This window comes from Salpingoeca rosetta (assembly GCF_000188695.1).
Source record: "Salpingoeca rosetta unplaced genomic scaffold supercont1.6, whole genome shotgun sequence".
Taxonomy (NCBI): Eukaryota; class Choanoflagellata; order Craspedida; family Salpingoecidae; genus Salpingoeca; species Salpingoeca rosetta.
The window spans coordinates 822,036-845,954 of record NW_004754928.1 but is presented as its reverse complement, the minus strand read 5'-3'; the positions used below and the strand labels follow the sequence as shown (position 1 = coordinate 845,954).

The 23,919-nt window shown below is 56.7% G+C and overlaps 9 protein-coding genes across 9 annotated transcripts in view; 4 read left to right on the top strand and 5 right to left on the bottom strand.

The window, feature by feature from the left end:
• PTSG_02746 (HIP1 protein) overlaps positions 1 to 5,538 on the bottom strand; it is a gene marked incomplete at its 3' end in the record, with an annotated part of 9,150 nt that extends 3,612 nt beyond the window's left edge. The window contains exons 1-6 of the mRNA XM_004996191.1: positions 5,210 to 5,538; positions 4,673 to 4,881; positions 4,055 to 4,300; positions 926 to 3,826; positions 500 to 629; positions 209 to 278 (exon numbers count right to left, since the gene is read on the bottom strand). Coding sequence (XP_004996248.1) covers positions 209 to 278; positions 500 to 629; positions 926 to 3,826; positions 4,055 to 4,300; positions 4,673 to 4,726 — 3,401 coding nt within the window. The 5' untranslated portion in view covers positions 4,727 to 4,881; positions 5,210 to 5,538. The remainder of the gene's footprint in view (positions 1 to 208; positions 279 to 499; positions 630 to 925; positions 3,827 to 4,054; positions 4,301 to 4,672; positions 4,882 to 5,209) is intronic.
• A 616-nt stretch (positions 5,539 to 6,154) lies between these two features.
• Positions 6,155 to 10,488, bottom strand: PTSG_02745 (uncharacterized protein). Its single transcript, XM_004996190.1, has 4 exons — positions 10,299 to 10,488; positions 9,005 to 9,947; positions 8,375 to 8,607; positions 6,155 to 8,095 (listed from the first exon to the last, which is right to left on the bottom strand). The coding sequence occupies exons 1-4, from the start codon at positions 10,392 to 10,394 to the stop codon at positions 6,179 to 6,181; spliced, it is 3,189 nt and encodes a 1,062-aa protein (XP_004996247.1). The 5' UTR covers positions 10,395 to 10,488; the 3' UTR covers positions 6,155 to 6,178.
• Positions 10,423 to 12,476, top strand: PTSG_02744 (uncharacterized protein). The gene is made up of 7 exons (XM_004996189.1): positions 10,423 to 10,497; positions 10,784 to 10,852; positions 11,004 to 11,084; positions 11,257 to 11,528; positions 11,855 to 11,984; positions 12,095 to 12,157; positions 12,344 to 12,476. The coding sequence occupies exons 1-7, from the start codon at positions 10,491 to 10,493 to the stop codon at positions 12,409 to 12,411; spliced, it is 690 nt and encodes a 229-aa protein (XP_004996246.1). The 5' UTR covers positions 10,423 to 10,490; the 3' UTR covers positions 12,412 to 12,476.
• Positions 12,477 to 12,797: 321 nt separating this feature from the next.
• On the bottom strand, positions 12,798 to 15,496 carry PTSG_02743 (uncharacterized protein; the record flags this gene model as incomplete). Its single annotated transcript, XM_004996188.1, has 9 exons — positions 12,798 to 12,930; positions 13,068 to 13,213; positions 13,486 to 13,533; positions 13,730 to 13,853; positions 14,021 to 14,099; positions 14,335 to 14,440; positions 14,578 to 14,699; positions 14,984 to 15,078; positions 15,444 to 15,496. 9 exons carry the CDS (start codon positions 15,494 to 15,496, stop codon positions 12,798 to 12,800), a joined length of 906 nt encoding a protein of 301 aa, XP_004996245.1.
• Positions 15,497 to 15,536: 40 nt separating this feature from the next.
• On the top strand, positions 15,537 to 17,533 carry PTSG_02742 (B9 domain-containing protein 2). Its single transcript, XM_004996187.1, has 5 exons — positions 15,537 to 15,906; positions 16,134 to 16,223; positions 16,476 to 16,574; positions 16,799 to 16,843; positions 17,101 to 17,533. Exons 1-5 carry the CDS (start codon positions 15,723 to 15,725, stop codon positions 17,208 to 17,210), a joined length of 528 nt encoding a protein of 175 aa, XP_004996244.1. The 5' UTR covers positions 15,537 to 15,722; the 3' UTR covers positions 17,211 to 17,533.
• Positions 17,534 to 17,912: 379 nt separating this feature from the next.
• On the bottom strand, positions 17,913 to 18,308 carry PTSG_02741 (uncharacterized protein; the record flags this gene model as incomplete). Its single annotated transcript, XM_004996186.1, has 2 exons — positions 17,913 to 18,071; positions 18,288 to 18,308. 2 exons carry the CDS (start codon positions 18,306 to 18,308, stop codon positions 17,913 to 17,915), a joined length of 180 nt encoding a protein of 59 aa, XP_004996243.1.
• PTSG_02740 (uncharacterized protein) lies at positions 18,197 to 20,077 on the top strand. The gene is made up of 6 exons (XM_004996185.1): positions 18,197 to 18,507; positions 18,741 to 18,842; positions 19,084 to 19,134; positions 19,254 to 19,356; positions 19,625 to 19,731; positions 19,955 to 20,077. Exons 1-6 carry the CDS (start codon positions 18,349 to 18,351, stop codon positions 20,057 to 20,059), a joined length of 627 nt encoding a protein of 208 aa, XP_004996242.1. The 5' UTR covers positions 18,197 to 18,348; the 3' UTR covers positions 20,060 to 20,077.
• Positions 20,078 to 20,232: 155 nt separating this feature from the next.
• Positions 20,233 to 21,014, bottom strand: PTSG_11917 (uncharacterized protein). The gene is made up of 2 exons (XM_004996184.1): positions 20,736 to 21,014; positions 20,233 to 20,501 (listed from the first exon to the last, which is right to left on the bottom strand). Exons 1-2 carry the CDS (start codon positions 20,925 to 20,927, stop codon positions 20,493 to 20,495), a joined length of 201 nt encoding a protein of 66 aa, XP_004996241.1. The 5' UTR covers positions 20,928 to 21,014; the 3' UTR covers positions 20,233 to 20,492.
• Positions 21,015 to 21,036: 22 nt separating this feature from the next.
• PTSG_02739 (uncharacterized protein) lies at positions 21,037 to 23,757 on the top strand. Its single transcript, XM_004996183.1, has 7 exons — positions 21,037 to 21,096; positions 21,337 to 21,453; positions 21,732 to 21,827; positions 21,978 to 22,065; positions 22,368 to 22,615; positions 23,031 to 23,180; positions 23,390 to 23,757. The coding sequence occupies exons 1-7, from the start codon at positions 21,049 to 21,051 to the stop codon at positions 23,462 to 23,464; spliced, it is 822 nt and encodes a 273-aa protein (XP_004996240.1). The 5' UTR covers positions 21,037 to 21,048; the 3' UTR covers positions 23,465 to 23,757.
• The last annotated feature ends 162 nt before the right edge of the window (positions 23,758 to 23,919 follow it).

Here is a 23,919-nt window from a genome sequence, read left to right as displayed (position 1 = left end):
AACAACAACAACAACAACAACAACAACAACAACAACAACAACAACAACAACAACAACAACAACAACAACAACAACAACAACAACAACAACAACAACAACAACAACAACAACAACAACAACAACAACAACAACAACAACAACAACAACAACAACAACAACAACAACAACAACAACAACAACAACAGCAACGGCGCATGTGCATGTGCACCACACCTTGCCCTGGCTTGTTTCGTCGGACACAATTTCTTGCTGAAGGACAGACGATGTGGCCACGAGTTCTGTTTGAAGATGACAGAGCAAAGTTGGTCAGGTGAGGATGGGTGTGAGGGGACGGTGTGAAGTGATGGCTCGCAGAGTAAACACAAGAAGCAAGGAAGCAAGAAAACAGCAAACACGCGTACACGTGGGAAGCCACAACACATGTACGCATACCACCACAACAAAACACAACACACGACCACCATCGCCACCACAGCACAGCATCACGACATGAGCGTACGTTTGATAAGGGCGGTGAGCTGGACAGACTGGTCAAGGATCTTCTCGTTGACCTTGAGCGTCTCCTTCTCCGCCGCGGACTGCGCATCGTGCAGCAGCGCCTGGATGCGACGTGACGCGTCATCAACCACCTGCATCAAACACGTGCACACACGCGTACACGTACACACAACAATGAGCACAGGGAAAGCAGAGTCTTTGCTCCAACTCCCAATCCACATACACACGCGAGCAAGGGCGCGTTCAGTTTCACACACACACACACACACACACACACACACACACACACACACACACACACACACACACATACACACACACACACACAAACATACACACACAAACATACACACACAAACATACACACACAAACATACACACACAAACATACACACACACGCGCGCGCGCGCGCATCGGGCCTCGTACCGTGGCTGCGTCTGACATCTGCTGTTCGAGGAGGTTCTCCTGCGTCTGCTGCAGGTCCACCAGCTGCGTGCTGCTCATCGCCAGCTCCTGCACCGCCGCCTGCAGCGCCTGCACCATCTCAGGTGTCGTCCCGCTGCTGCGAATGCCCTCCAACAGTGCCTTGAACGTGTCCACGGCCGTGTCGCACGTGCGCGCGGCAGGATGTGTCGACGGCAGCCCGTCCTCCTCCAGCAGCAGCTGCACGTGTGAGCACACGCGGTTCAGCAGGGCACCGGCACGGACGGCGTCACCGACAACAACAGACGCTTCTGCCGCATCGTCGTCGATCGCGTTTGCATTCACGTCGGCGTTCTTGTTGTTGCTGTTGTTGGCGGCGGCGGCTGCTGCTGCTGCCTTGGCCACTGCGGTGTGCAGCTGCTCCAGCTCTGTGTTCAGCGCCGTCATCGTCGCCTGCACGTCCACGCGCGACGGCGTCACAATCGATGCAAGCGCGTCGGCAATGCTCATCGTCATGTGCGTGCGCTGCTGCACAACAGCCTGCTTGGCCTGTGCGGCCGCCTTGGTCTGCTTGCTCTGCAGCTCCTCCACGGCCTGCTGGTGGCGCAGCTGCATGCGCTCCACCTCGCTCTTGTGCGCCGTCCGCAGCTCAATCACTTGCTGCTGCAGGGCGTCTGCCTGCGTGCCGGCCTCCCTCGCCTGCTCCGCCGCCGCCTGCTGCTCCTGTGCAACCGTCTCCACGCGTGCGCGCAGCCGCGCCACCTCGCCCTCAAGCTTCTTCCTCTCCTCTGCCCACCGCTCGCGTGCGTGTGCCAGCTCCTTCACGGCTGCGTCTGCGCGCGTGCGCTGTTCCGCCACCTCTGTCTCCAGCTCGGCTTCCCTCTCCTTGCGGGCAGCCTCCACGCGCTCTCGTTCTTCAACAGCCACCGCAGCCCGGCCCTGCGCCTCCTCCGCAGCCTTCTCCGCAGCGTGCGCCCTCTTCTCTGCGGCCGACAGCGCCGTGCCCACCTCGTCCAGGCGCGCCTGCAGCTGCTGCAGCTCGCGGGCGGACGATGCGTCGTGGGACAGGGCCGCCACCAGCTTGTCGTCGCGTTCCCGCACGTCCTGCTTGAGCTTGGCGACGGCGTCCTCGTGGGCGGCCTGTGCATCTGCCACCTCCTTGCGCGCCCTTGACACCTCTTCTTCAAGGTGCTCTGCCTGGCGCTTGGACGCCGCCAGCTCCTCCCGGGTTGTTGCGTGCTCCTTCTTCAGCTGCTGCAGGGCGTTGTGCACCTCCAGCTCGTGCGATGTGGACGAGATGGCACGCTGCGTCGCTTCCTCCACCCGCTGCTCGGCGGCGTCGAGGGCCTGCTCCACCTCAGCACGCCGCGCCTCTTCCTCTGCCACGTCTGCCTTCAGCTGCGTCACGCGTGATGCAAGCAGGTCGCGCTCTTTCGTCATGGTCGACAGCTGCGTGCGTGCAAGCTCTGCCTCGGAGCGCGCCACATCGGCGGCCCGGCGCAGTTCGGCGGCCTCCGCCTGCAGTCTGCTGCCTTCGTCGCGGGCCTCCTTCAGCTCGCCCTCGGCGCTGCTCTGCTGTGCACCGGCCCTCTCCACCAGCTCCACCTTGGCTGTGAGGTCGCGCCGCAGCTGGGTCACTGTCTCCTCCTGCTGCGACATCTCCTGTTTCATCGTCAGCACCTGCGTCTCTGCCTCGTCCAGCTGCTTCTGCAGGTCTGCGTTGATGTCGCTGAGGCTGGCCACGAGCGCCGTCTGCATCTCCGTGGCGTGCCGCGCCTGCGACAACTCCGCCTCAAAGTCTCTGTTCTGCGTGGATGTGTTGAGGGCGTCTTCGCTCAGCTGCTCCTCCAGCTCCTCCACCCGCGCCAGCAGCCTCTCGTTGTCCTCCACGACCTGCTCGTACCGCTGCTTGAGCGTCAGCGCCGTGCCGTGCATCGCCGTCAGTTTGTCGCGCCCTTCTCCGAGCGCGTCCCGCTGGATGGCGGCAACAACGTCCGGGTCCACGTGCGTCAAACCCTTGGACAGGTCGCGAATGTAGTCCTCCAATGACGCAATTGTCGCCTTGAGCACCTCCTGCTCGTGCTTCAGCTCCCGCACCTGGTCGCTGTCCGCCTGCTGCCCGCGCCGCTGCACCGTGGGCGAGCGCATGTTGCCAGACACGGTCTTGCGCCGCACCACATCCGGCGACGCGGGGTTGCTGTCGTTGCCTTCAAAGTCGGCGGCAAACGGGGAGCGCGTTGGCTGCACGCGCGCGGGGAGGGCAGTCCCGCTGCCCCCGCTCTCCGCAGTGAGGGATGGCGGCTGCGGACCAAGGTCGAGCGTGTACAGCTTGGAGGAGAGGTACGGGTGCTTGCGGACGGTTGCGTATGTGCTGCGGAGCTTGAGGTGCTGCGTCTGGAACATGTGATCGACGCCCGCCGTGTCGCGGCCCGTGCGGTTCATGTACACGAGCAGCTGGAAGCACGCCTCGTACACGCTCACGGACTCCAGCACAACGTTGAGGATGGACCAGAGCAGACACGCCTGCGACTGGTTCATGGTGAGGTGGCGGTGGCGGCCCTGGAGCCCGCGATGCTGCTTGCTGGTTGCACCGCCGCTGCCCCCGCTGCCCGCCCCGCTGCCGGATGTGGAGGGCATGGCCTCTGTCAGCGACATGACGACGGTCATGCAAGCAATGTTGAGCTGCTGCATCTCCAGCAGGCGCATGACGAGGTCCTTTCCGTACTTCTCAATGACCTGCGACGCAGACGCCTCTGCAGCCATGTTGCCGGCAAACTCGGTGTACTGCTGATGGAAGTTTGCCTTGAGCAGCAACAGCTGGCCGAGCACGGAGGACGCCTTGGCGTACACGGATGTCTCGTGGTCGCACAGCCGCCGCAGGAAGTTGATGCTGTCGCAGTGATCCTGTCGCCACAACAGAGAGGCGCAATATGAGTTTGTGTGTGTGTGTGTGTGTGTGTGTGTGTGTGTGTTTTGTGGAGAGTATGTGTGTGTTTTTGTGGGAGTGTGTGTGTGTATGAGAGTGCGCGCGTGTGAGTATGTATGTGTGTGAATGCATGCAGGCATGTGAGCCTACAACAAGCTCAGCAAGTCATACGCGCACCACTACACAGGCACACGCATGTCACGTACGTTGATGAGTCGCTGGAAGTCTGGGCGTTCGAGGCAGTGCATGAGGCGGTGGATGAGGCCCAGGGCCTTCCACACGACCGTCTGTTTCTCCTTGAGCAGCGGGCTCTTCATAGCCAGAGAGAAGAACATGTCAAGGCGGTCGTCCTCCTTGACCATGGACAGCAGCGCCACCACGTACTTGTCCTTTGGCGCCACTTCTTCCTTGCTCAGCACGCGGCCAATCAAGTGCTGCATGTCTCCCTCAACCTGTTGTTTCCCGTGAGCAGTGCGTTGTGTGTGTGTGTGTGTGTGTGTGTGTGTGCAGTGAGCGTGTGTGTGTGCAGTGAGCGCGTGTGTGTGTGTGTGTGTGCAGTGTGTGTGTGTGTGTGTGTGTGTGTGCAGTGTGTGTGTGTGTGTGTGTGTGTGCGTGTGTGCAGTGAGCGAACGTGGCTGCGAGAGGGGCAAAGAGCATGGGTGGAGACCGCCGAGACAGCACCACCAACAACAGCACAACAACACGCAGGAATAGCCAAATGAAGCAGCACCGCCAACAACAGCACACCAACAACAGCACAACAACAACACAACAACAACACAACAACCACAACAGCACAACAAACAGCAGGCAGCAGGGCTCACCCCAGGGGCAGGGGCGGTTCGACGTTGTTTGCTTCCGAGCATGATGGATGACATGGTGTGTTCAGGAAATAATTGTCACGGTGGACGTGTGACAGCGCGCTTATTTGAGCCCAGAGCGCTGTGGTTGACTGCTGGGTGGTAGTCGAAGCTGTTGTAGCTGTTTGAAACACGCTCTGGTGTTGAGAATGAGCGATGGCTCGGCTGCGGGTCTGTGTTTGGAGTGTTCGTGCATGAAGAAGACCAAAAAAAGGGTGCGTGCGTGTGTGTGAGTGCGTGTGTGCGTGCGTGCGTGCGTGCGTGCGTGAGTGTTTGCTGTTTGGAGGTGTGTGCGTGCTGTGCTGGATGGTGCACTGGCTGCTGCTGTTGCGGTTCACAAATCGACCAATAAGAGATCAAATCGATGCACGATGAAAATGGCCCCCAAGCCCAGAATAACGAACAACAATCGTGCACGCACCCACCCACACACACACACACCACACAGCGCAAACACATGCCCCCCCATACACTCCCATACACATGCACAACAACACGAACCTCTACTTTGTGTCGGGGCGATGCAAAATATAAACTAACCAAAGCACAGCCGCGGAGGGAGTTGCGTGCGTGTGCCTGTGCGCAGTGCTTGCTGTGTGTTGTTTGTGCTTTTTCTGCATGCATGGAAGAGAGCAAGCAAGAAGCGTGCGAAGGAGAGAGCGAGAGAGGCGGGGTTGGTTGCTGCACACGCACCACTCTCCCACAACTCTTTACCAAAGAAGGAGAGGAGGAGGGAGGAGGGGGACAACAAACAACAGGAACGAGAACCGTCTTCTGCGTCTTCCGCGTCGCGAGCAACGACAACAAACGAACAAGTTGGGACGATTTGCAGTGTAATTCGATAATTTTCGTTGTGGTGGTTGTTGTTGTTTTGTGTTGGTCGCGCTATTTTTGGTGTGCGTGCTGTGCGTGGAGTGTGATGATCGTGATGTGCGTCGTCACATCATGTCACGACACACCACACCAGCCACTGCAAGCACCCACTCAAACACACGCTCGATCAAACACATCCTCGATCACACACACACACAAGCACTGTCTCACAAACACTGTCTCTCTGTACTCCACTGTTTCAGATGCAAGGAAAGCAAGCGAGCGAACAAAGCAAAAGGGACAAAGGGGGAAAACAAAGCAATGAAATGATTGATGAACACATGGAAGCTACCTGGGACAACAACAACAAAACCAAACAAACTGAAAGGCGTACGGGACAGGGCGAACGAGAGGAGAGCAAAGGAGAGGAGAGCAAGGGGCAACGGCGCAACACTTGCAGTGAACACACAACAAGACTAACTCATGCTTTCACCCACACATTCAACACAGAGCACACACACACACACACACACACCAGCAAACAACATCAACTCACACAAACACAAACAACAACAACAACAACAACAACAACAACAACAACAACAACAACAACAACAACAACAACAACAACAACAACAACAACAACAACAACAACAATTACACGGGCGGACGTGGACGAGGCTTTGGCTTTGGCCGTGGTGCTGGTGCAGGTGCATCACTGTTACCGCTGCTGCTGTTGCTGTTTGCTGCATCAGCCGGTGGCACGACGGGCGGCTTTGGTTTTGGTTTGCTCGCAGGCGGCGTTGGAGGCGGTGGCTTTGCTGCTGCCGGTGCTGGCGCCGCTGGTGGTGGCGCAACAGCAGGCTTGCCCGCACTTGCCGCGGTGTTGTCGTCATCGCTCCTTGCAGCAACGGGTGGTTTGGCTGGCGGTGGCGGCCTCTTCACTGCGGGTTTTGGTGGAGGCGGGGTGGCCACCGCCGCCTTGGCTTTCGGTTTCGGCGGCACAGGCTTTGGCGGCGGCGCTGCTACTGCCTCCTTCCCCGCCGTCTTCTCCGCCTTGTCCTCATCCTTGTCGTCCTCGTCTTCCTGCTGCTGTGTTGTCGCTGATGGCTCTGGCGCCTTTGGCTTTGGGCGGGGCGGCGGCCGCTTCTTCCCTTGCATGTCATCGTCGCCATCGCCATCACCATCACCAGCACCGCTGCTGTCAGGCGTGCTGGGTGGCGGCTTCTTGACCGGCGGTCGCACGGGCGGTTTCTCTGCCGGCGTTGGCGCAGCTGCAGTGTCGTCACCATCACCATCACCATCACCGTCCTCTTGCTGCGTTTCCTCTTCATCCTCCTTCTCCTCCTCTTCCCCCTGCTTCTTTGGTGCTACGGGCTGTGGTTTGCGCGGGCGGGCGGGCGGTTTTTGCGCCGGCGCTGCGGGCGCCGCTGCGTCCTCCTTATTATCGTCTTGGCTTTGCTGCTTCTCCTCGCCACCTTCCGCTGTCTGCTCAGCGCCGTTGCCCTCCTCCGCTGCATCCTCTTCCTCAGCTGTTTGTTGTGCTTGCTTGCTTGCAGGCACGGGCTTTGGCGGACGTACAGGCGGTTTCGCCGTGGGCGCACTCGTCGCTTCATCATCACCATCACCATCGCCATCACCGGCAGTGACAGTGGTGTCCGTAGCGTCCGTATCCTGGCTGCCCGCCGCGTCTGTCGGCTTTGGCGGCCGCGGGGGCGCAGCAGCGGCGTCGCTATCACCCTTCTCATCGTCGTCGTTGCTGTGAGCGTCAACACCGGCACCATCCCCATCACCGCCATTGCCGTCGCCAGTATCGGCGTTGGCATCGGCCTTTGCTCCCGGTGGCGGCGGCGTTGGTTTTGGCGGACGGGCGGGCGCTGTGGGCGCTGTGGGCGCTGTGGGCGCGTCTGCCGCTGTCTTGGTGTTGTCGCCTCCTTCCTGCTGCTCGCTAGCTCCTCTTAATGTGCTCTCCTCTTCGCCCTCGTCTGCGTTTGCATCGCCGCGGCTCTTGCCTTCGTCCTCCGCTGCGCCGTTGCCTGCAGGCACGCCTGGCTCCGGTACCACTTTGGCCGCGACTGCCGCTGACTTTGGCGGGCGGGCCGGCGGCGCATCTGACGGTGTCGCCTTTGCGGCTGATGGTGGTGTCGTGGCGGTTGTTGACGACTCGGGCTGTGCCGGCGTTGGCGTTGGCGTTGGCTTTGGCGGCCGTGCAGGCGGCTGCTCGTCGGGCGATCCGTCGCCCTGCCCTGCTCCTGCCGCTGTTGCTGCTGGCGTTGCTGTTGGCGGTGGTGTTGGCTTCTTCTTGCCTGCGGCACCAGCGGCAGCCTTCTTTGTCACAGCAGCAGCCGACCATGAGGATGACGACGATGATGGCGGGCGGAGAGATGGGGGCGGCTTTCCATTATTGGAAGGGGGCGGAACCGCTGGAGGGTCCGGGGTGACGACAGCCTTGAGGATGGCGGTGCGGTGGAGGGCGTTGGTGACACCAAGCGCATCCAGGTCGCTCGCGTCAAGAAACTGCCGCACAAAGTAGGCGTCATCGTAGCCAAGCGACACAAACTTGGGCACATACTCCTGCACGTTGACAACAAATGGGAAAGTGGAGCCGGTGAGTGGGCACACGACGCATATGGAAGAGGTGGCGGTTTCACCATGAAAGAAAACATGTGTGCGCGCGTGCACACCAAGAGCGCCCAATTCACCACGAGCGCACACCTGCACATACACACACATACACATACACACACGGGCATGCACAGGGATATGGTAACACGACGCAGCACAACAACACCACAATGTCACGCAGTAATCACACGCGACGACACACAACGACACCACATGACGATGCGGCACCTGGCAGCCGAGCGGGGAGAGCCAGTCGAGGAGGAGCTGTTTCTCCAGCGGCGGATCAACGGCCGGGACATCCACATCTGTCGACGATGACGATGTGGTCACGCCCGCAGGGGTCGCAACCACCGTCTGCTTGCTCGCTCCTGCTCCTGATGATGATGATGATGGTGATGATGATGATGGCTGTGGTTTGCGGGATGTGGCAACGGGGCGGGGACGCGGCTTTGCGCGCGCAGCTGTTACAGGGGTAGGGGCATGCAGTGGTGGTCATTGTTGTTGTTGGTGGTGGCGGTGGTGGTGGTGGTGGTGGTGTGGTGGTGGTGTTGTTGGTGGTGGTGGTGGTGTGGTGGTGTTGTTGTTGTTGTTTAAGTTGTTGTTGTTGTTTAAGTTGTTGTTGTTGGTGGCGGTGTTGTTGGTGGTAGTGGTGGTGGTGATGATGATGATGATGATGATGATGGGTGAGCCATGGAGAGGTGAGGCATAAATGTGAATGATCAAGAACGAACACAAGGCAAAGCGGTTCCACGAGCAAAACACAAGTAGCACAGGCAGTACAAGCAACCGCACACACGCACGCACGCACACACACACACACATACACATGCACGCCATCACCATGACACATGGGCGTACGTGGGAGGGTGCCGGGTGTGGGCTGTGCACCAGCAAGCATGCTCCATGCCTGGTCGCTGTCCATCGCCTGCGCCTGTGCGCGCTTCTGCCTCATCCGCGCGCGGTTTGGCGGGCGCTTCTGCTGCCGCTGTGCACGCTTGGGCTGCGTGAGCGGCGTCTGGCTTGTGGCAATGGCATCAAACACCGACGACAGGGAGTCATCCTCGCCCTTGTCTTTGTCGCTCTTCTTGGCCGCAGGTGTGGGCTTGCTCGGCCTGCTGGGCTTGCTTGCCGTCGCTGGCGAGAGCGCGATGGTGCGCTTGGCGGGAGCAGGCGGGCGACCAGGCGCCGCCGACGATGACGCGTTGGCGGTGTTGTCGGTGCTGGATTCGGCCGTGGCATCGTCCTCGGAGGTCTCCTCGTCCTCCTGGATGGCCTGCACTTTGCTCTTGTCTTCGATGGCCTGCAGCAGCCGGCTCGCCTCCTCCACGGTAATCTCCTGGTCGCGCACGCGCTTGAGGATGGCGAGGCGGTCCTGCGACGACTTCTTGAGGTGCACGGAGCGGCGGCGCAGGAAGCGGCGGTCGCGGTCGTCCGAGGATTTGGAGTGCGTGGAGAAGGCCTCTTCCTCGTGCGCGCTGAAGCGGCTGAAGGCGTCCAGCGCGCTGAGCTTGCCGCTGCTGACGTCTTCCACAAGGGACTGGCGGTCCTGTGCAGACATGGTGATGTCCTGGTTCATGTCAAATCGAGACTTGCGCTTGAAGATGTTGCGCCAGCCGGCCTTGCGCTTCTGCACTTTTGCTGTGGCATCGACTTCGCTCTGTTCTGCCAGCTCCTCCGCGCCCTCAATCTTCTTGGTAGGCGTGGTCTTCTTTGCCAGGCCGGCCACAAGGTCCAGCACCATGGCTCTGTGCTCATCATCCACGATGCCAATCGTCTTGGAAAGGTCATCCTCCGTCAACCCCTGACAAGTGTGTGTGTGCGTGTGTGTGTGTGTGTGTGTGTGTGTGTGTGTGGATTTGTGTGTGTGTGTGTGAGTGTGAGTGAGTGAGTGAGTGAGTGAGTGAGTGAGAGAGAGTGTGTGTGTGTGTATGTGTGAGTGAGAGCGAGACAGAGAGTCAAAATCAGAGACGAAGACGGAGAGCGCATGAACGATGGTGCCTGAACGATGGTGCTTGCACGATGGTGTAGTTGTATGTCATGGATTCAGTACACATTGCAGGATGACTGAACCGCAAAAGCATATCAGGACACCCCCGTTTCTCCTTCAATTTCTCCGCTAACGATGAGTCGCTTGGCTGCATTGTTAGATTACCTTGCATGCTTCCAGTGAGTTGAAGTTGGCTTGCTCAAACCGCTTTGCATACAAGCCAAGCCCGGCCTTCTGCAACCATGCCTTCACCTCCTCCATCTGCTGCTCTCTTCTTGTTGTCTTTTGTCGCTGCTGTGCTGGGTTGGATCCACTACTTTTTGTGCTGTTCCCCAACAAATTTGAACCACGCTTGCGATGGCTGGTGTGTGTGTGTGTGTGTGTGTGTGTGTGTGTGTGTGTGTGTGTGTGTCTGTCTGTCTGTCTGTCTGTCTGTCTGTGTGTGTGTGTGTCTGTGTGTGTGTGTGTCTGTCTGTGTGTGTTTGCTCTGTGTGTGTTTGCTCTGTGTGTGTGTGTGTGTGTTTTTTTTTTTTTGGCTGTGTGTTGTCTCCCTCTCCCTCTGCTCCCTGTTCCATGCTGACACAGAACCTCGCCTCACACACAAAAACACACACACACAAATGCAACCGCTGTCATTGTTGTTGTGGTAGACGATTACAGGCAAGAACAGCTGGACGAGGTGGAGTCCCTGGAAGCCATCTACCCGGACCTCTTCACAAGTGAGTGTGTGTCTGCGTGTCTGTGTTGATGAACAGATGCAAGTGCCACGACCGCGACAATGATGAATGGGACATGCACGCTCATGCGCTGTGCTGCATCTATCCCTCCCTCCCTCTCCCTCTCTCCCTCTATCTGTCTGTCTGTCTCCAGAACTGTCGGATGACCCGCTCTCCTTCAAGCTGGTCATTGTGAGCGATGAATCCAGCTCACCAGATGATCCCGAAGCAACGAGTAAGCACGCGCGTGTGTTGTTTGCGACCTTGCATCGCTGCATGCTTATTCATGCCAGCGCCCGATCCACGACGCCCGCCTTGCCTCGCTTGGCTTGCTGTCTCCTCGGGTGTTGTTGTCCTCCCCCCGGGTGTCTAATCTTCCCTTGCTGGACGCTGTGTTTGGCATTTAGGCTCGGTCACTCTGACGGTCACATACACGCCGACATATCCCGAGGAGGCACCGGTGATTGAAATCTCAAGCTCGCTGTGCGTGAGCGCGGCTGCAAAGGAGAAGCTGCAAGAGGTGATCAAGACGGAGATTGAGGACAACCTCGGCATGCCGATGGTGTCCGTGGTGCAGATGACGGTGAAGGAGGCCCTTGACGAGATCAACGAGCAGGAGCGCCAGCGCATTGTCGACGACCGTATCCGCGCAAAGGAGGAGGCTGAAATGAAGGAGCTGGTGTGTGCGTCTGTGTGTCTGTGTCTGTGTCTGTGTCTGTGTGCGTCTGTGTGTGTGTGTGTGTGTCTGTGTGTCTGTGTGTGTGCGTGTGTCTGTGCGCCTGTGTGCGTCTGTGTGTCTGTGTGTGTCTGTGGTTGGGTGTGTATTGGTGGGGTGTGTCTGTCTGCCTGGCTCCCTGTCTCCTTGTGTCTGTGTCTGTGCATGTGCACATGCACATGCAAGCGCACTGATCTTCTGAACAACTGCATTCGGCGTGGCATGCTCAATGTGAGGTTTGTGCTGAAACCATGTTTTCTGTTGCCGTTGCCTTTTGTTGTTTCTTTCAGGAGCGGCTGACGGCCGGCACGGCGGTGACAAAGGAGTCGTTTATGGCGTGGCTGACACAATTCCAGGAGGAAATGGCCAAGAAGAAGGGCGCCCCAGCAAAGGCAAAGGCATCATCTTCAAAGCTCACAGGTTATTTGTGTGGTGTGTGCCCGTCTGTGTCGCGTGTAACTACCGTGTGTTTGCTGCACACTACCTATTCTTGCTCTCACTCACTCACGCTGAATGGTGCCCGCGTGCAGGAAAGCAGCTGTTCCTCACAGACACGAAGATGCAGACCTCAGACTCATCGTTCATGGAAGAAGGTCCGCCATGGCTGTTGCCTGTGTTGCAAGCGTAGTGCCTGTTGGCAGTGGCCGTTCCTATGACACACACGGATGTGCCAGCGTTTCCCGGCTCAGCTGCAGAAACACTCACATGCACACACACACACACACTCAAACACTCACCCGCGCGCGCACATGTACATGCTCATGTTGCTTTGTTTGCAGGCGATCTTGATGTTGACCGGGCGCTGTTCTCGGATATGGACATGGAGGACCTCCCAGACGACCTCTGATGTGTGCGTGTGTGCGTGTGTGTGTGTGTGTGTGTGCGTGTGTGTGTGCGTGTGTGTGTGTGTGTGTGTGTGTGTGTGTGTGTGTGTGTGTGTGTGCATCACTTCATGGTGTGCGTGTGCGTACAGATACGCTTGAATGTGGTCGTTTATGCAAGCGTCAACTAGAAAGCGAAGAACAACAAAAAAAATGAAACCCATTAAAGCAAGCAAGCAAAGCAAGAGCGTGCAGAAGCGGCGCTTGTGAAATGAGAGGAAGACGCACAATATGCAGTGTTGTCGGCGTCTTGTTGTACATACAATGCACACAGACGTATACAAACTCGAAGACGTACAGAGACGCGCTGACACACACACACATACAACATACACACGCGCGCAAACGCGCGTTATGGCTGTGTAGGGAGGAGGAGGTGCTGGAGGCCTGCGTTGGCGGCATCAACACATGCTGTCGTGCAGCAGTAGTGGCTGTTGATGAGCGTCCATTCCTCCAACTCGTCAAGAAACTCAAGCCGCTGGATCCTGCCGTGGAGAGACGCGCCGTCGTGGTGGTGGAAGAACAGGCGCGCGGATCAGTACATGATGGGGACGTGGACGCAGGATGTATGACGCACATGGCACAAACTGCACACACACACACACACACACCCTCCGCTCACCTCCTGCGTTCGTCTGCGGGGATGAGCTGGTAGGCGTGGTTGAGGTCCACTGCCGTGGCGTGTTCGTATCCGCTGTCCTCAAACCGTCGGCTGTGCGCCGCCACCGTCGGGCTCGCGTGGATCCCGGGCAGCTCGCACCCGCGCGCCTGTGGCGTCGTATGTTGTTGTGTTGTGTTGTGTTGTGTTGTGTTGTGTTGTGTTGTGTTGTGTTGTGTTGTGTTGTGTTATGTTGTGTTGTGTTGTGTTATGTTGTGTTGCGCGTGTGCGTGTGTGTGTGTGTGTGTGTGTGTGTGTGTGTGTGTGTGTGTGTGTGTGTGTGTGTGTGTGTGTCAGTGGACAGCGTGGGGAGAGGTGGACAGGCCTCGCTTCATAAGAAGTCGTGTGGAAGTTCACGTTCAACGAGTTGCACTGGACCAACCTTGAGGTTGTGCACCATCATCTGCCCAAAGCTGTCCGTGGCGTTGATCTGGTTGCAGAGCAAAGTGGGGGGGGCAATAGAAGCAAGTGCAAAGGGTCAGGGATGGACTCGTCAAATCCCCAGATGCACAAGAAGACACAACAACACACCAACACACCAAGCACCAACCACCAACCACCACCACCAACCACCAAGCACCAAGCACCAATACTCTCAACACCGACATGCGAGCGTGAGACCGCACCGGTTCGTAGTCAAGCCAGATTGACGTTGGGAACGCCTCCGCCATGGCGGCAATGAGGCGGTGGCTGTCGTTCGGTGGCATGTACACCAGCACACACTCCGTCATGATCAGCGTCGGCAGCGACCTATCATGCACGAAGGCGTAGAAGAAGTGAGGTGAGGTGGCAGTGGAGGTGGTGGAGATGGTCGTGAACAGCATCGTTCAACAAGCCCTCACGTGCACTGCTCCACACCCACACACCGCACCACACTCCACATGACACACTGCACATCAAGTTGCAGGGCAGCGTACGGGTCTGTGACGGCTGCCCTGATAGAAGCAGCGGCGTCCTCTGCCCGGAGATCGTGACTCATCGCCGTGTAGTCGTCGCCTGGTGATCACCGTTGTTGTCACCATCGTCGTCATGAGGGCGCATGTAACAGCAATATGTATGCAGGCAAGCAAGCAAGCAAGCACGTGGTGAGTTCACAACGGGAGGTGAGTTGGGGAGATGGGACAGACAGGTATTAGCAGGGAGAGCATGCGCGCGTGTGCGTGTGGAAGTATGAGCTGGGGTTGGTGTGCACTGGTGTGTTGGTTGGTACGGTTGAGACATCACACCCCACCTTGCAGGTCGTGGAGAGGCCGGTGGCGCTTGACAATCTCCGCCTTGTGCAAGATGACCTCCTTGAAATCCACCTCCACAAACTGTGAAAACGTGGTGCCATTGGCCTGCCATTCACGAGAGCGCGTTGAGGGAGAGAGGGGGAACAGCGGTGAGGTGTAACAGGACGACCCCAATTGCTGGTGGTGATGGAAACAACGCAGGGAGGCGAGCGAAGGTGGTGAGCGACGTCGATTGCACACACCTTGAGCCGCCAGTAGAGGGTGTCAAAGCCGGCGCCAAGGCTGACAATGTTACACTTGCCCTGGAACTTGGAGCAGAAGGCAACCGCCTGTGTGAAGAAGGTGTGGACGCGCGTGAAGTACCCTGCACACAGTAGCAAGGGGCGTGCGTTGATAAAAGCAAGGGGCGTGCGTTGATAAAAGCAAGGGGCGTGCGTTGTTAGAAGAAATGGGCGTGCGTTGTGAGAAGTGCGCGATGTAGCAAGTACAGGCACACACACACACACACACACACACACACACACACACACACACACACACACACACACACACACACACACACACACACACACACACACACACACACACACACACACACACACACTGCTATACACACATACAGTTTTGCACACAAAGAACGTCACGCACTTCGGCTGAGGATGACGGTTCTGCGCCCTTTGTCCAAGCGGGAGCTGAAGTACCGGATGAACGGGTCGCTCCAGTAGCCGCGGTCAACGGCGTACCTTTTGAACCAGGCCATCGGGTAGCGGTGGGGCACACCCACATTCAAATAGTTGTTGTGTGAGATGACATCCGTCATGGCGGTGGTTTAGTCGTTGCAGAGTGATTGAATGGAAAGCCGTGGGGGGGGGGGGGAATGAAGCCAGGCAAAGCCGGCGACGAGATGGGGTGCGGGGAAGGTGAGGTTAAAAGGGAAATGATGACGTTGCAAGGCAAGAAGAAGTGGATGGAGACACGAGACATCCCCACGCACACACACATACACACACACGTTTCTGGGTGCACCAAAGGTGCGCAGGTGCACGCACGTGCACACACACACACACACACATGTATACACACACGCGCGCGCGTGACATGCACGCACCTTTTTGCGCCCGTGGCATCCGAGTTGGTCTCAATGATCGTGCTGTCACTCATGGTGTTGGTGTTCGTGCAGTGTTGTTGCTGCTGCTGTTCGTGCTTCTTGTTCTTCCTGCTTTCTTGCTTTCTTCTTCTTGTGTGGCGAAAAACCGTTTCGAAGCAACTGCTTGTGGATTTGTGTTTGTTGTTGTCCTTCCTCCCACACGCTCAGACACACACACACACACACACACACACACACACACACACTCTCACACACACACACACACACACAGAGTAGGGAATGGCGGAGGTGTTTGTGTTTGGGCAGGTGCGAGGGGCGAGCGGGTTTCCACAGCGATCGCTGTTCTGCACGTGGGAGGCCATTCATGGCGCTGGGTGGCGGCTCTTGCGCGGCGCTGGTGATGGCAGAACACACGTGGACGCACCCGCCCCAGACCACGACGTGACATGGGCACACCCTCTAGGTCAGTTGGGTGTATCTGTTTGTCTATCTGTCTGTGTGTTTGTGTGTGTGCGTGTCTCTGTGTGACTGTGTGTGACTGTCTTACACACACACACTCTCTCTCTCTCTCTCTTTCTCTCTCGCTGTGTTTCATCTGCTGCTGTTGCTGAACCCCACACTTTCGCGTTCCTGCCCCTCTTGCGCCCGCCTTTCTGGTTGCCACCATCGCCTCCGTGTGCGTGTGTGCAGACATGCACTTTGCAGTACAAAGCATGCAAGGATGGCCCAAGCTCGGGTTTAAGGTGTACCACCAAGACGACTTCGGCCGCAACGAACTTTGTACGTGTGCATGTGTCTGTCTGTGTGTGTGTGTGCGTGTGTGTGTGTCTGTCTGTGTCTGTGTCTCTCTGTCTCTCTCTATCTCTGTTTCTTTGTCTGTCCGTCTGTCTCTCTTTCTGTCTGTTCGTCCGTCTCTCTTTCTGTCTGTCCTTTCGTCTGTCTTGTCTGTGCGGTCATCCCTGTTCTTCCCTCTCACCTTGAAACCTGCTCACTCGTGTCACGCATGCTGCGCGTGGCCATGCTGCCATGCAGATGGATACGGCGTTTGTCACATACCCATGTCACCGGGCAGTCACACCCTTGAATGCGCGTGTTGTCAACCAAGTACATCAGGCATCGAGTCTTTCTATCGTACGTGTACTGTCTGTGCGTGTGTGTGTGTGTGTGTGTGCATTGTGTGCATTGTGTGTGTGTGTGTGCATTGTGTGCATTGTGTGCGTGTCGCGTATGCTTGCTTGTTTGTATCACGTGACAGCAATACCTCTTTTGAGTAACATACTCCCACCCACCTCACCACACACACACACACACGCATGCACACGCATGCACACGCACGAACACGCCCTCCAATGCAGAGTCACTTGTTGGGGGAAGTTTGCAGTTGAAGTCTGACGATGCTGGTTCGTGACCACAAGGAGATGGCCCTGAACACTGCTCTTGTTAACCACGCTGTGTGCGTTCCTGTCATCATCTCACAAACCACTTGCGCCCCCTTTTTTCATACATCGTCACACGTCACACACACACACACACATCAACGCTCAAACCCTCCCCTCCCCCCCCCCTCTCCGCAACACACACACACACATCAACGCTCAAACCCTCCCCTCCCCCCTCTCCGCAACACACACACACACACACACTTTGTTCGGTGCAGTTCACACGCAGGTTGATCGGTTCAAGCTGAAGACCAAGACCATGGGGACGGTGCACGTGCAACTCAACATTGTCACGCGCGGGTTTGAGGCGTACGGCATTGAAATGTAATCGTGGTGTTGCGCATGTAGAGGATGAAGAGTGGGTGGTCCTGTTCTTCTGTTCTCTGATGACGCCTCTACCCTTTCCCTTGTGACCAGCCCCCTTCCCCTCTTGTGTCGCGTTATGACATGTAAGGTTGGCTGTTGAGGCTGAGCATGAGGCTGTGTGTGTTTACTTCTGTGTGCTGCTGCTGGCAGCGGTGTGAAGCCAACGCCACGCCGCATGACAGAGGAAGACTGGGGCACACAAACCAAGCACAAGCGGAGTGTACAAACAAAGCCGCTTGCATGTCGGTTGTCCATAGAGTACAATAAACACAACCAAAACAGAAACGCTCAGCAACAGATGGAACAAGCCGTTGAGTTGAACAAAGACAACACCAAAAACAAACACATGGTGCACAACTGCAGAGCCCTCAACGAAGAGGACGTGAACAAGCACTCGGCAACACGCGCACGTGGGTGATAAGCCCGCAAGGAAACCACCAAGTACCAAGTGGTGTCACTTTCACTTCTCATGCTCCGTATCCGTGCACACCAACAAGCACACAAACACAGAACGCACACACAACAACACATACAAGGTTCAGCTGTTCATTAACCTCCTCCTCCTTCCTCTTCTTCAACCACCACACACACACACACATCACACACACACACACATCATACACACACACACATCATACACACACGCACTGGCTGCTTGGTGTCCTCAGTGGGAGCTCTTCTTCTTGCTGTTGGCAATGGCCTCCAGACCAACGGCAACCACAAACATGCCCGTGCCAATCAGGAAACCAGGAAGCATCCGCTTCATGTTCGCCGACTTGTTGATGTTCGACGCATACCGCCACGACTCCAGGCGCTGCCAGTTCTGCATGCTTGTTGTTGTGTGTGTGTGAAGGTGAGTGAAGGTGAGTGAAGGTGAGTGTTGGCTAGGGCGTGTGGGCAACGAGCGAGCGAGCGAGTTGAGCTTCGTCTTTTCAGTCGTGTGGTTGTGGAGAATTAACGTGTACCTTCCAGTAAATTTCGGCTGCTGATGAATCATCGAGCGACACACAAACAACGCAAACAAACCACAGCAGCGCACCACTCTCGACACCTGCCACATCTCCTTGGTCCTCACGTTCATTCATCGACACGTTATCATCATGCCACGAGGAGGAGACCCGAAGAAGCAGCTGCGATCGCACCAGCGCGAGCTGCGGCAAGGGGAGCGCGAGCTGCAGCGAGAAATCGCGCGCCTCGACCGCGAGGAACAGAAGCTGCAACAACAAATCAAGGCGGCCGCCAAGAAGGGCGACGAATACGTGAGGCAGATGTAGTTGATGCAAACCGTGTGCATGCGCGCATGTGTCTGTGTCTATGTGTGTGTGTGTGTCTATGTGTGTGTGCGGGGGTCTATGTGTGTGTGCGGGGGGCGTTTGTGCACGCGTGCATCTACCTACCTGCCTGCCTCTCTGCCTGCCTGCCTTATTGCCTGCCTTCGGGTGTCCAGTACTAACCATGGCAATCTGTTTTTGTCCTGCTGCGAACCAAACAGACAGCAAAGGCGCTTGCGAAACAGCTGGTGCAGCTGAGAAAGTCAAGAACACGACAGTACCAAGCCAAGGGCAACTTGGCATCCGTCAGATCGCAAGCATCGGTGCGTGTGTGTGTGTCTGTCTGTCTGTGTCTGTCTGTGTTTGAGTGCCTATACATACACTGGTGTTGTTTATGTTCGATTGTTGCTGTTGCACTCACAACTCATCCCAACCCACATCACACGCGCACACACACGCACACACGCACGCACAAATACACATGTACACATGTACACACGCACACACGCACACATACATGCTTTCGTTTGCCTTGGCTGGCTGTTGCTGATCGTGCATGACCAGACGATGCAAGCGACAGCAACCATGGCCAAGTCAATGGGAACAGCAGCAAAGGTATGCTGGTGCATGCGCCTTCTGTCTGCTCGCCCTCACTTCGTTCGCTTCATGCCTGCGTGCCACCATCACGTCGCTTCTTACACATGGCTGCTGCTGCTGCTTGTGCCTTGGTGTAGACGATGCAAGCGATGAATGCGCACGTGAGCCCGCAAGAGATTGCCAAGATCATGGGACAGTTTGAAGAGCAGACCACAAAGATGGAGATGGGCCAGGAAATCAGTGAGTGTGTGTGTGTGCGTGTGCCTGTGTGTGTCTGTGTGTGTCTGTGTCTGTGTGTGTGTGTGTGTGTGTGTCTGTCTGTCTGTCTGTCTGTGTGTGTGTGTGTGCCTGTATGTGTCTGTGTCTCTGTTGGTGTGTGGAAGGAAGTGTGTCCCCAAATTTTAGCAAGGAGTGCGTTTGCTGTGCGTGTTGGCTCACATATGGCACTGCGCTGCGTCGTTTTGACAATGTTCCTTGCTCTTTGCCTCTTGCACCGTGCTCCCATCAGTGGAAGATGCGTTGGATGCGGCGTTTGACGACTCCGATATGGAGGATGAGACGGAGGGCCTGGTCAACCAGGTGCTTGATGAAGTTGGCCTCGACGTGTCCAGCGCGGTACGTCTTTGCGCGTTTGCACAGACGCTCATAGGCTTGTCTAGCGTCGCCTGCATGCACCTGCATGCGTCCTTCACTCACACGGCATGTGCATGTGCACCTTGCTGCTCACCATGTAAACACGTTAACGCACACTCACATTCCCACACGCTCATACACACACACACACTCATACGCACATTCACACACACTCATACGCACACACGCATGTGCTGAACTGCAGATGAGCTCTGTGCCGTCGGCGTCGATGCCCGCAAAAACAACAAAAGTGGACCAGGCAACAAAGGACGAGCAGGACTTGTTGGCGCGTCTTGCCTCGCTCAAATAAACGTCACTTGAAAAGCCACAGCGAACAGACTTCAATGGACCATGTAGTTTCAAGGTGGGATGTGCGTGTGTGTGTGTGTGTGCATGCCTCGTGTGACCGCTACCCCACACGCACACGCACACGCACACACACTCTCTCTCCCATTCTCTCAATCTGATGCTCGCAAGTAGCATTTGCGGGGTGGGAAACGTGTACTGAAGTGCGTGGCATTGTGCGATGACAAGGATGCGCGTCAACACAAACACAAACAAGCAAAGGTGTAGTGTGACATCAAGCACTTGCTCGCGCCGCGACATGCAGAGACGCAAAACACAAAAGGTGGAGACAGGTGCACTGCAACAGTGTCGTCATCGCGCAGGCATGTCGTGGGGGAGAGTTTCTGTTACGTTAGGCTTGGGCTGGAGGGTAGGGCAGGATATGGTCCTTCCTTAGTTCACCTCGACTGCACACAAGTCAGGAAAAATTGAGGACGTCAAGGTAGGAAGGCAGGAAGGAAGAAGGAAGGGAAGGACGCCAGCAAAAGACACGCAGGTGCGCACACCACACACCACACACACACACACACACACACACACACACACACACACACACACACACACACACACACACACACACGGATGCAGCGACAGCAACAGCAAAGACGCCGACCCAAGCTTGCAAACACACACACACACACCTTCTGGCCGTGGGTGGGAAGCACGGGCTGCACGTCAGAGAAGTCCTCTTGCTTGACGGAGAGGATTGTGTATGCGTACACGGAGCCCACAAAGCCAAACAACACAGCGCCAACCGCCAGGTTCCTGCGCCTGAACGGCCGCGTTGCGTTGGCCGCTGCCTGTGCCGCTCGCTGCGCCTGCGTCGCCTTCATCTTGTGGGTTGTGTGTCGTTCGTCGTGGAAGTGGATCTTGCGCGTCGTTGCTCAATCGGGGGCTCAATCGGGCCGGCTCAATCGTCAATAAATAACACCATAAACAGTAGTGACCGGCACGATGCTTTGGAGGCAAACGAGGCGCATCTGCATCGCCACTGCACGGCAGGTGCTGTTGTGTGTGTGTGTGTGTGTGTGTGTGTGTGTGTGTGTGTGTGTGTGTGTGTGTGTGTGTGTGTGTGTGTGTGTGTGTGTGTGTGTGTGTGTGTGTGTGTGTGTGTGTACATGATACATGATGCGTGACACCTTCTTGAGTAGCTTGTTGTTGTGTAGCCAGTGAATAGCACAAGTGATTTTGCAAGGAAAGAGTGCCCCACACAACTCACAACACGACTCACGCAACAACCAGGTGCTGAGCGATGTGAAGCGAAAGTACGGACAGGACTTGTTTTTGCACGAGGCCACAACACGGCCCGAAGCAGACAGGCCAGTGGTCCTCATGATTGGATGGCTCCTCTCAAAGCGCGTACGTTGTTTGCGGATGTGCGTCTGTGGGTCTGTGGCTGCGTGTGGACGTAGTTTGTGATGATTTGTGGTGGTTGTTGTGCATGAACGATGTTTGGTTTGTGAAACGACTGCAGCCACACGCAGCCGCCTCACACACTCGCACACACACACACACATGCCTCGCGTATACACATGCCACGCACACACACACACACACATGCCTCGCACACACACACACACACTTGCATAACGCAACACAACACAACACAACAACACCAATGACGACGCATGCCACAGAACCACATCCAGAAGTACGCAGACTGGTATGCGGACCGTGGCATCCACACTGTGAGCATGCTACCACGCCCCAAGCACTGCCTCGACATGAAGCAGGTCAGGCAGGACCTGCGAATATGCACACACACACACACAAATGAGCGTGCATGTCAATGCACTGAGCAACGCAATGCAAGGAGATGCGCGGTTCTTACTTATTAGGTGTGGCACTGCCTTTTTGCCGTCGCTGCTACTTCGTTCCACCAGGCATCTGCTGCGGCATCCTCCCTCCTCCATCTCGTGACATCCCCGCCCTTTCGCGGCCACCCACTCCTCATCCACGGCTTCTCAGTCGGTGCGTATGAATGCGTGCCTTGCCTCTGTGTGTGTGTGTGTGTGTGTGTGTGTGTGTGTGTGTGTGTGTGCGTGTGTGTGTGTGTGTGTGTGTGTGTGTGTCTGTCTGTGGTGGGGGTGGGGGGGCTGTCTGTCTGTCCTCTGTCTGTCTGTCTGTCTGTCTGTCTGTCTGTCTGTGCGCATGCCAACCTCTCCATCCCTGTCTCCTGTTCATCCATCCACCTTCCATAACCCACCACCCCATTATCCATCCCCTCACGGTACACGCGCGTACCCATGTCCACTCCGCACCTTTGTAAACAGGCGGCTTCCTGTATGGCCGGTATCTGATGGAGGCGACACAGCACAGCGAGTACGAGGACATTGCCGCGTGCACACGCGGACAGATCCTAGACTCTGTCGTCGACCTTGAGGGCATCCCGTATGGTGTGTCTGCCGCCACCTTCAAGAACCCGCTCGTGCGGCGGCTGAGCCAGGCCTTTCTCGAGGGCCTCATGGCCATGAGCCCAGGGCGCATGGGCGTCTACCGCGCATCCTCGTCCATCTTCAAGGTGGTGTGGCTGCTGTGGTACTGTTGCTGCGGTTGTGGTTGACGTTGTGGTACTGTGGTGGTACTGTGGTGGTACTGTGGTTGTGGTTGTGGTTGTTACTGGCTACATGGCCTGTGGGCCTTTTGCATGTGCTTCTCTCGCTGGCTCGACGAACCTCCTTCGCGCGCACACTCACACACACTCACTCACTCACATAAACACTCACATAAACACTCACTCACTCACTCACTCACTCACTCACTCACTCACTCACTCACTCACTCACTCACTCACTCACTCACTCACTCACTCACTCACTCACTCACTCACTCACTCACTCACTCACTCACTCACTCACTCACTCACTCACTCACTCACTCACTCACTCACTCACTCACTCACTCACTCACTCACTCGCAACCCAAACAATGGACAGGCAAACCCGATGCGTACGCCGACGCACGTGATGTATTCGCACGTGGACCCCGTGACGGACTCGGAGCGCATCGAGAGCGTCATGCGCGCGTGGCAGCAGCAGGGCATCCCCGTCACCGCCAGCGTCTTTGACGAGTCGGCACACGTCCAGGTGCGCAACAAGGGGAAATGGATGGACGGGCCTTGGTGTTGGAAGGAGAGAAGGGGGTGGGTGGGTTTGAGAGGATGTGTGATGCGGTGGACTGTGCGGGCGTTGGCGGCTGCTGTGTTGCCATGCGCTCACCACGGAGCATTGACGTGAGCACGTGTATGTTCACAATCACACGCACACACGCGCATGCACCGCTGTTGCCGCTGCAGCACATGAAGCAATACTATGACAAGTACTATGCGGACCTGGAGACGTTTGTGAAGAAACACGTCACCGTGCTCTAGCTGGGCCTTTGCCTACCCCTTTCTCTCCAGCAACTACCAAGACAACTACACGGCGTGCTCTTCGTGCCGTGATGTGCTGTTGAATTGTGTTGTCCGCTTCACACCATGTCACATCTGTGCCTCTTTTGCCCTTTGTTACACACCAGTGCGTGCGTGTTGCTTTTCGCTCTCGTCGCTTTGTTCCGGTTGTAGTCTGTATGTCTGTGTGTGCGTGTGTGTATGCGTGCGTGTGTGCGTGTGTGTGTGTGTGTGTGTGTGTGCTGTGCATTTTAGGATTGAAACAATCAAACTCACAGCACCTCATCACAACTCCCCTTTTCACTCGTGCGACTGATGCGGCTTTTGGTCCTGCGCTTTCATCGTTGTACGCACGCGAACGCGTGAAGGCGGGATCAACAACGAAAGCTTCAGCAAGGGGCAGCAGGTTGTCGCACTGTCAACAGAGCCAAGAAGGA

Excerpts from the sequence above, each read along its gene's own strand:
- PTSG_02739 (XM_004996183.1), top strand. The coding sequence starts at position 21,049 with ATGCTTTGGAGGCAAACGAGGCGCATCTGCATCGCCACTGCACGGCAG. Across the intron at positions 21,454-21,731 it reads GATGGCTCCTCTCAAAGCGC|AACCACATCCAGAAGTACGC; the intron begins GTACGTTGTTTG and ends CGCATGCCACAG. Across the intron at positions 23,181-23,389 it reads ACGAGTCGGCACACGTCCAG|CACATGAAGCAATACTATGA; the intron begins GTGCGCAACAAG and ends TTGCCGCTGCAG.
- PTSG_02745 (XM_004996190.1), bottom strand. The coding sequence starts at position 10,394 with ATGGAGGAGGTGAAGGCATGGTTGCAGAAGGCCGGGCTTGGCTTGTAT. Across the intron at positions 8,608-9,004 it reads CACACCCGGCACCCTCCCAC|CTGCGCGCGCAAAGCCGCGT; the intron begins GTACGCCCATGT and ends CCCCTGTAACAG. Across the intron at positions 8,096-8,374 it reads TCTCCCCGCTCGGCTGCCAG|GAGTATGTGCCCAAGTTTGT; the intron begins GTGCCGCATCGT and ends GTCAACGTGCAG.
- PTSG_02740 (XM_004996185.1), top strand. The coding sequence starts at position 18,349 with ATGCCACGAGGAGGAGACCCGAAGAAGCAGCTGCGATCGCACCAGCGC. Across the intron at positions 19,357-19,624 it reads GGAGATGGGCCAGGAAATCA|TGGAAGATGCGTTGGATGCG; the intron begins GTGAGTGTGTGT and ends TGCTCCCATCAG. Across the intron at positions 19,732-19,954 it reads GCCTCGACGTGTCCAGCGCG|ATGAGCTCTGTGCCGTCGGC; the intron begins GTACGTCTTTGC and ends GCTGAACTGCAG.
- PTSG_02744 (XM_004996189.1), top strand. Across the intron at positions 11,085-11,256 it reads AGATGATCCCGAAGCAACGA|GCTCGGTCACTCTGACGGTC; the intron begins GTAAGCACGCGC and ends TTTGGCATTTAG. Across the intron at positions 11,529-11,854 it reads AGGCTGAAATGAAGGAGCTG|GAGCGGCTGACGGCCGGCAC; the intron begins GTGTGTGCGTCT and ends TGTTTCTTTCAG.
- PTSG_02742 (XM_004996187.1), top strand. The coding sequence starts at position 15,723 with ATGGCGGAGGTGTTTGTGTTTGGGCAGGTGCGAGGGGCGAGCGGGTTT. Across the intron at positions 15,907-16,133 it reads GACATGGGCACACCCTCTAG|ACATGCACTTTGCAGTACAA; the intron begins GTCAGTTGGGTG and ends GCGTGTGTGCAG. Across the intron at positions 16,575-16,798 it reads AGGCATCGAGTCTTTCTATC|AGTCACTTGTTGGGGGAAGT; the intron begins GTACGTGTACTG and ends CCTCCAATGCAG.
- PTSG_11917 (XM_004996184.1), bottom strand. The coding sequence starts at position 20,927 with ATGAAGGCGACGCAGGCGCAGCGAGCGGCACAGGCAGCGGCCAACGCA.